At 44.4% G+C, this 8,476-nt stretch overlaps 1 protein-coding gene across 1 annotated transcript; it reads left to right on the top strand.

The window, feature by feature from the left end:
- The first annotated feature begins 5,016 nt into the window (after positions 1–5,016).
- MYOCOS (myocilin opposite strand) lies at positions 5,017–7,915 on the top strand. Its single transcript, XM_035280107.3, has 2 exons — positions 5,017–5,321; positions 7,495–7,915. The coding sequence occupies exons 1-2, from the start codon at positions 5,113–5,115 to the stop codon at positions 7,637–7,639; spliced, it is 354 nt and encodes a 117-aa protein (XP_035135998.1). The 5' UTR covers positions 5,017–5,112; the 3' UTR covers positions 7,640–7,915.
- Positions 7,916–8,476: the final 561 nt, after the last annotated feature.

Genomic DNA, 8,476 nt, shown 5'->3' with positions numbered 1-8,476 from the left:
ATCCTCACAACCAGCCCCTATCATCTGAGGTAATTTCAATCTATTTTTCAAGCAACTAAGAATCTAAGAGAGCTTTTGCTTTGAAATTAGTAACAATATCTTGTAGTTGTGTACTTCTCTATTGCTTCTAAAGTACGCATTTTCTTGCTTTATTTTACCTATATATGTATTTGCTGAGTGGAAAATGTGGTTGTTAATTGTGTGGACTTTGGCATCAAGCAGATTTTGTTTTGAGTACTAGCTTCCTTTCATCTTAGCCTGCCAAATAGCAAATGGCTTCTATTGTGATTTCATTATCATCAATATAAAGAAATAGACTCTTGGCTGGGCGCGGTGGCTCACGCCTGTAATCCCAGCACTTTGGGAGGCCGAGGCGGGTGGATCACGAGGTCAAGAGATCAAGACCATCCTGGTCAACATGTTGAAACCCCATTTCTACTCAAAATACAAAAAAAAAAAAAAAAATTAGCTGGGCATGGTGGCACATGCCTGTAATCCCAGCTCCTTAGGAGGTTGAGGCAGGAGAATTGCCTGAACCCAGGAGGCAGAGGTTGCGGTGAGCCGAGATCACGCCATTGCACTCCAGCCTGGGTAACAAGAGCGAAACTCAGTCTCAAAAAAAAAAAAAAAAAAAAAAATAGACTCTCTTATTGTTCAACTGCTTTATTACAAGGACCTCTCCTTGTATGAAATGTAAACTTCTTGTTTAGACGTCAGGATTCAGGAACATGTTTCAGCTAAGTATGACACATCCTGAAGGATGGCTCATGTAGGAAAGAGTGACTTTTTCTGTATTGTACTGTTGTTAATCACTTTAGATGTATCTGAACTATCACAGACTCCCTGAGCGTTCCTCGCCAGTGCTCAGACTTTGTTCTGTAACAGCTGATTTGGGCTGGGCATGGTGGCTCACACTTGTAATCTCAGTACTTTGGGAGGCCGAGGCAGGTCGATCTTGAGGTCAGAAGTTTGAGACCAGCCTGGCTAAACGGTGAAACCCCATCTCAACTAAAAATAAAATAGCCAGGCATGGTGGCACATGCCTGTAATCCCAGCTACTCAGGAGGCTGAGGCAGGAGAATCACTTGAACCGGGGAGGTGGAGATTGCAGTGAGCTAAGATCACGCCATTGCAGTCCAGCCTGGGTGACAGAGTAGATTTCAGCCTGGAAATGCAACCCAGTAGGTTTCAGCCTCATTTTTCCCCAGCTCCTATTTAAGATGGAGTTGCTCTGGTTCACACGCCTCTGACAATCACACCTCCTAAGCCCAATTATATTAGAGGCGTGAGCCACTGCGCCTAGCCCCTGCTTTCAAAAAGTATATAATTTCCTGTAACGTGATGATTAATACTGAGTGTCCGCTTGATTGGATTGAAGAATACAAAGCATTGATCCTGGGTGTGTCTGTGAGGGTGTTGCCAAAGGAGATTAACATTTGAGTCAGTGGGCTGGGGAAGGCAGATCCGCCCTTAATCTGGGTGGGTACAACCTAAGCAGCTGCCAGCTAGCATATAAAGCAGGCAGAAAAATGTGAAAAGGTGAGACTGGCTAGTCTCCCAGCCTACATCTATCTCTCCTAATAGAATATATATGTATCCTATTAGTGCGGTTCCTCTACAGAACCCTAACTAATACAGGCGGACAGGGCTTACCTTCATACCATTATATGAAGGTGAGGACTAAACTCTGATTTTTATTTTGCCCAAATTCCTATCTAAGGGGTCTGGGGAGTCATGCCCTACAAATCATAAATTCTCATCAGATGGGTTTTATTTAACCCGAATTATGACTTACTTTCCAACTTGACTCTGGCATAACATTATGAGATAAGAAAGAATATTTTACCCCAAACCATGTTTCTTTTCCGTATTTTGAAATGGTTATACAAAGCTGTTCTTTGTGGCAGAAAATTTGCATCTGTCAAGAATCTCTGTTAACATAGCTAGAGCTTTTTCATCCAGACCCTCCCAATCCTGAAAAGATGAACTAAGATCTGAATAGGAAACATTTGTCATCTATTGTCTTTAAGGGCAGCCACTATAAGACTTTGAAAGAACTTTGGCCTCCACCATCTTTTAACCTTTTATCTGAACATTCCCTTTCTATCAATCCACGTCTTTAGAAAACTCAACCAATTGTCAACCAGAAAATGTTTAAATTCACCTATAGCCTGGAACCGCCCCCCCCCCCCGCCCCCACCTTTTAGTCGTCTTGCCTTTCAGGACCAAACCAATATGTATTTCTTAAATGTATTTGATTGATGTCTGGTGCCTCTCTAAAATGTATGAAACCAGGCTGCACCCTGACTACCTTGGGCACATGTTCTCCGGACCTCAGGAGGGCTGTATCACAGGTCATGGCCACTCATATTTGGCTCAGAATCTCTTCAAATATTTTACAGAGTGTGACTCTTTTTGCTGACAAGGGAAATAGCTATCTCTGTCTATGCATACACAGACCTTTTTTTGAAAGACCTTTAGATCTTGTTTTGAATCCCAGCTTCATTACATCTTGTCCTCCCAAATAGCACATTCCTTTTTTTGTGGTTTTGCTATCATCAATATAAAGAAATAGACTGTAGCCTTGAACTGGCTGAGATTACTTGAGATGGCCTCAGGTGATCCTCCCACCAGGCTGGATCCAGGAGGTTATGAGTAGAATTTTAGATGCCACCAAAGAAGTAGCACTTGAATATAAATTTCCTCAGCAAGGCAATTTACTTCTATAGGAGGGTTTGGCTCACAGATGGAACAAAGGCAAGCACACACCTGGACAAGGTACTTATGCCCCAAATGAGGTCACCCCTACTGCTGTGTCGTTCCCCTATTGGCTAGTGTGAGATTGCACAGTCTAGTCTAATTTCGATTGGCTATTTTAAAGGGGGCAGGGATATGAGCTGGAGTGGCGGGTGGGTAGCTTGGCAGGAAGGACGGTTATGGGCAGGTCAGAGCAGATAAGCAGGGGTCAAAGCAGGTGACCTGGAGCAGGGGACCAGGGTGAGTCAGGATGGGGCAGAGGACCAGGCGAACAGATGTAAACTACTAATTAGAACTGGTGGAAAATGTTGTTTACTGAAACTACAAGGAAGTTAAACTTTAGAGAATTAAAGAATAAGAGAGCTGAACATACTGATTCTTTGAAGAGAAACTTGGTGTTCACTCTAACAAGGAGTTCAAGGTGGCAGTAAGCTATAATCTCCCCACTGCACTTCAGCCTGGGTGGCAGAGACACTGCCTCAATAAGAATAATACATTTTAAAAATAAAAAATGCAAGAAAGGCAAATTAGGGATTTTTGCAAATATCTTCTGAACCCTCATAACTGCCCTAGAAGATAGTATTATTCCTCTTTTACAAGTAAGAAAACTAAGGCTTCTAGAGCTTAAATGACTTGCCCAAGATCACTCAGATAAAAAGTGGGAGTTGCACAATCAACTTCTTTAATTTCAGAGCTGAAACACCTGCCAGCATAGCCGAGTGCCATGAATTATCAGGAACAGGTGAGATCAGTGACTATGATGGCGCTGGGAGAAGGGGTGTACGTGAATTCGCTTTTTAAAAAGTAGTCAATAAAGAGGCTAGGTCACAGTGTCATATTTACCAGCATCTAAGATAGTGCTTCCCCATTGCCCACGTGGCAGAAAGCTCTTCCCCTGCTCTGCCCACAGGACCTATCCTCTCCCTGCAAGATCTGTGGGGATTTCTCAAGGACATGGTTGCAGGGATAAATTGTGTCAGCTGTTGCTTTTTAAGGGTGCAAATCGATCTGATTCCCCAAGTTCCTGGAAGAGACTGGCCACTTGAGGATAGAAGGGGAGGGCGTTAATGCTGGTGGTTCTTTTTTGGCCTTTTCTCCTTCCGAAAAGGTGGAGTAGCTGGTATGTGGGTACAGAGTATGCCATGAGAACGTTTTTTTTAGCAAATCCATGAGTTGACACGTAAAAGCTGACCTGGGATTAAAAGGTAAGTTGGTTGGGCATCCTTATAAGAACAAACCTTTCTGGCCAAAAGACCAGGCTGGCAAACTCCTGCTGTTGCGATTCATGCTCTAGAATGACAGAGTCACCACATGAGTGTGACCTGGTGTCTAGGAATGGGAATTAATCTAACTCATCTCCTGTTTCTTTGGAGATGGCTTGGCTCTGTAGTGGAGAGAATATAGCCTTTGAAGCCAGACAGACCTGGGTTCAAATTCTAGCTCTGTGGCTCCTGAAAACCTACCTAATTTCTCTACTGCTCAGTTTCCACATTCGTTGAATGAGGATGATCATATTCACCATGTAGGCTACTGTGGTTATCAAATGATGAAGTAAAAGGGCCAGGCACGGTGGCTCACGCCTGTAATCCCAGCACTTTGGAAGGCCGAGGAGGGCAGATTTCTTGAGCTTAGGAGTTTGAGGCCAGCCCGAGCAACCTGGTGAAACTCCATCGATTAAAAAAATACAGTAATTAGCTGGGCATGGTGGGATGCACCTGTAGTCCCAACTGAGGATGCAGTGAACTGAGATCACTCTGCTACACTCTAGCCTGGGTGACAGAGCCAGACCCCGTCATACACACAAAAAAAGGGACAAAGTAAAAAGACACCCCAAGGTGACTGGCAGTAAATGGGTGGCTACTACCTCTGTTACCAAAATCAAGCCTCCAGTCTCTATGCCATGTGCATACCTGGACAAGCAGCTTGGTTCCAACTGCAGCCTTGTGTCCCTTTCCTGCTCTTTAGAAGGTAATTGTTTCAGAAAGAAAGCTCTGCACGTGTCAGTGATGCCAAGCAGCCCTGTGAGGAAAGGGCTCAAACTGGAGTGGCGCCATTAGAGGGGAACTGGCATGGGGCAGGGCTGCTATGCAACCTGGGGAGATTCAGTTCACCTCTCTGGGCCTCCAGTTTTTCAGTGTTATCTGGGGATAAGGATAGCTGCCCATTGCATGATTGGAATAATCACGTTTATCCTATATAAACAACCGACAAGGACTTGACTCTTACCCGCCCACTCCTTGCAATGGGGATTTGAGGAAATATCTGCCTCTTGACCTGGGTGGGTGTGGATGAAGGCCAGACTGTAGGGAGGACCCACTGAAAGTAAGGCAGTGAGTGTCTTCTACCAACTGTGCCATGCTAGACCCACCTGGAACATTCCTTACCCATGAAGAATATGTGCCAGCACTTGTGTTTTTCATTCACAGCTGCAGTAACCCTAAATTCCTCAAATCCCCCGAGTGCAAGGCCATGGCTCAGAAAAGCCCTGTGGACACCACCATTAATCTCCCCTACAAGGACTTGACCTCCGAGGTGACCAGGCGCAGAGTCATGATGACCACCAGGTACCCAAAATCTTTCCTGTGGATTGCTCATGGGGTTGGGATGGAGCATAACACTGAGCCCCAGCAAGTACCTGAAACTGTAGCTGGCACTGGTCTGTTTAAATGTATTCAGTTACTGCGGCAAGACACATTTCTCAGAAGAGGAAACTGCTTTGTCATCCATTGTGAAAAACAGACTTTTCTCACATGGCCCTTCAAGGGGCGATGACACCCATTTGCGTATGATTACTGCTTGGGTGGTGGTGGGATAAACTTCACATTGGTGGCTCTTAATAGAGGGTGATGAGTGGGGATGACTTTGTTTTGTTTTCGTTTTTTTGAGACAGGGTCTCACTCTGTTACCCAGGCTGAAATTTAGTGGCACAATCGCAGCTCACTCTAGCCTCAGCCTCAACCTCCTGGGGCTTAAGCAATCCTCCCACCTCACCCTCCCGAGTAGCTGGGACTACAGCCATGCACCACCACGTCTGGTTAGTTTTTTGTATTTTTAATAGAAACAGGGTTTTGCCATGTTGCCCATGTGGGTCTTAAACTCCTGGGCTCAAGTGATCTACCTGCCTCAGCCTCCCAAAATGCTGGGATTATGGACCAGAGCCACTGAACCTGTCCAAGCTGACACCTCTAGCTTGAGCTCTTTGTGGGGTATATTATGAGATTAAAAATAATCTTACTAAATCTGATTAAGTTGGTCAAAAAAAATCAAAATTATTGATTCAAAATAGAAAATACAGACTTCCATATAATATTGTTTGCAATGCCCTTTGATCTTTATTAGGATGTAAGATATTAGCAGATTGATAGGAATTAGATACCGTTTCTTAGTCACCATACATGAGAATGTGAAATCTTTGTTGTTAGTGGTGCATGGTGAATTTGACACCACGGGTTTAGACCATGAGAGTCATTGTCTGCAGGAAGCTGTGCTCCCAATGCTCTGAAGTCCATCCAAGAAAAAAGAGATGGCATAATTCTGGGCCTGTCCCAGGCACCAAACAATTCTCTTGCCATTATCCCACATCCCTGCAGCAACATTAGGGATCAACTTTGATCCCTAATCAAAGATTAGGAGATGGCAGCAGTGAACTTGTGGCCAGATTAAAATTTAAATTTGGATTCCAGTTCTGCCTTTTACTGGTCACATGATCTGGGTAAATCACCTTCTGTCTCAGCTTCCTCAGCTCAAAGGTTTAATGTGGGATATGGCTGAGATTCTACATGTGGTTAATTTCTAGGTAATTTCCAGTCCCTGGAACACAGTAAATGTTCAGGGAACAGTTAAATCTCAACCTGTAAAAGCTTGACAGGCTAGTCCTATGCCCTTGAAGGCAGGGTTTGCCCAGCCCTGAGAAGGATGGGAAGACCTTGGTATGCCTTAGCATACCCTGCAGCCTGTGGATGGGGGCAAGTTAGGCCAAAGGGAGCTGAAGTGAACCTGAGGCTGAACTGGCCCTACGAAGAGCTGGAATGCAAATGAAACGTTTAGATGCAGCCTGCCCCATGCCGAAATGTGCAGAGAGCTGCCCATTTGATGGGTAGAACTCCTGCTCTAATCCTAAGAGAGCTTGGAGGATGGCAGTGGAGGAGCAAGGGAGTAGACTCCAACTCTATTCGTGCCAGGGCACCGAGGGAGATAGCTGAGATCACTCTGAGAAGAGCTGACTGACAATTAAAGTGTACCTAGAATATATCTCCTATCTGCAGAGTGACTGTGGGTGGAGGAGCTTGGAAGGAAGTCCTCCAAAATGTTAACTATTCTCTTTAGATGCTGGCATCTGGGATGTTTCTTTTGCACCCTCTTTTTTGTTGTTTTGAGACAGGGTCTTACTCACCCAGGCTGGAGTGCAATGATGCAATCACAGCTCACTGTAACCTTGATCTCCTGGGCTCAAGCAATCCTTCCACCCCGGCCTCCTGAATAGCTGGGACCACAGACACATGCCACCATGTCCGGCTAATTTTTAGTGTTTTTTTGTAGAGACAGGGTCTCCCTATGTTGTCCAGGTTGGTCTTGAACTCCTGGGCTCAAGTGATCCTCCCACCTCAGCCTCACAAAGTGCTGGCATTACCCAAGCTAATTGACGGGTGGAACTCCGGCTCTAATCCTGAGTCTGTTCTATTTTTTTAAAAAAGTTTATCTTTATTCCAATGATATTCAATGTCCCTTTCTTTCTAGAAAAGAGATAATCACCCAGAAAAGTGATGAAGTTAAGATGCTCTCCCACTTGGATTGGGAACGAGCCCCTCCCCCTCACAGGACCCACCTCAGAGTACCTCCTGCCCCACCTCCCTCTCCAGCTGAGGACCCCACGGACTCCTAAGATAAAAACCTTAAGTTGTTTTGAAATGAATTCTTACACAAAACTCCAGAAAATAGTTTCAGTGGTGTTCTTGAGGTTCGTCTAGAAGACTCTTGAAGATCTTTGTTCTTTCCTATTTTTCTTCATCACCTAGAATTACCATAGAGCGTGGTTTACCCTTGTGAATATACTTAGTCATTTTCGATTTTTCAAGCCAAGTCTGATACAATATGCATAGACTTTGATCTTTAATTTATGTTATGTTATAGAACTATTGCTGTAGTCGGTTATATTTAAATTAATAAAGAATTATCAGGCCTTGTTGTTTATTACTAAATCTAAATCCGTGAAAAGGCCAGGGCTGTAAAGTCCAGAATTTAAAGATCTTAGGTAGTGGGAACCCCGAGGTAGCTGGATTTTCAAAACGCAACCCAAGACACTACAGTTGTGCGGCCCTGTAACTAACTAGCTTAATGGAGCTGCATTTCCATGCTGTGTGCTGGGCTAGGGTGGTTGAGTTTTATGTTTATTGACAATGTTTTTAAAGTTTGCTTCTGGGAGATTTCAAGTGATTTTCAAACTCTGTAACAGAAAACTCTACCATGAAAAGCAGCCAAGTGCAGGGTGGTTCTGCTGGGAAGTCTATTGCTTGAGTCCCCTCCAAGCTCCTTGACCTCAGTGCACCTCTAAGGACTCCCAGAGCTCTTCTGAATTGTCTGAAGGCATCAAAAATGTGATAATTCTGGCATACAGACACATGTAAGAAACATTCCTATATGCCATCCTTTATTTCATCTGCTTCTTCCTAGAGTCCTTGTAGGTGTTCTTTCTCCAGGACTGCCCTTAGAAATGTGCTCT

Source organism: Callithrix jacchus, chromosome 18 (assembly GCF_049354715.1).
Source record: "Callithrix jacchus isolate 240 chromosome 18, calJac240_pri, whole genome shotgun sequence".
Taxonomy (NCBI): domain Eukaryota; kingdom Metazoa; phylum Chordata; class Mammalia; order Primates; family Cebidae; genus Callithrix; species Callithrix jacchus.
This window is presented reverse-complemented; position numbering and strand designations above follow the sequence as displayed.

Coding starts and splice junctions, on each gene's coding strand:
- MYOCOS (XM_035280107.3), top strand. CDS start 5,113: ATGCTAGACCCACCTGGAACATTCCTTACCCATGAAGAATATGTGCCA. Junction 5,322..7,494: donor AGAGTCATGATGACCACCAG/GTACCCAAAATC, acceptor CTTTCTTTCTAG/AAAAGAGATAATCACCCAGA.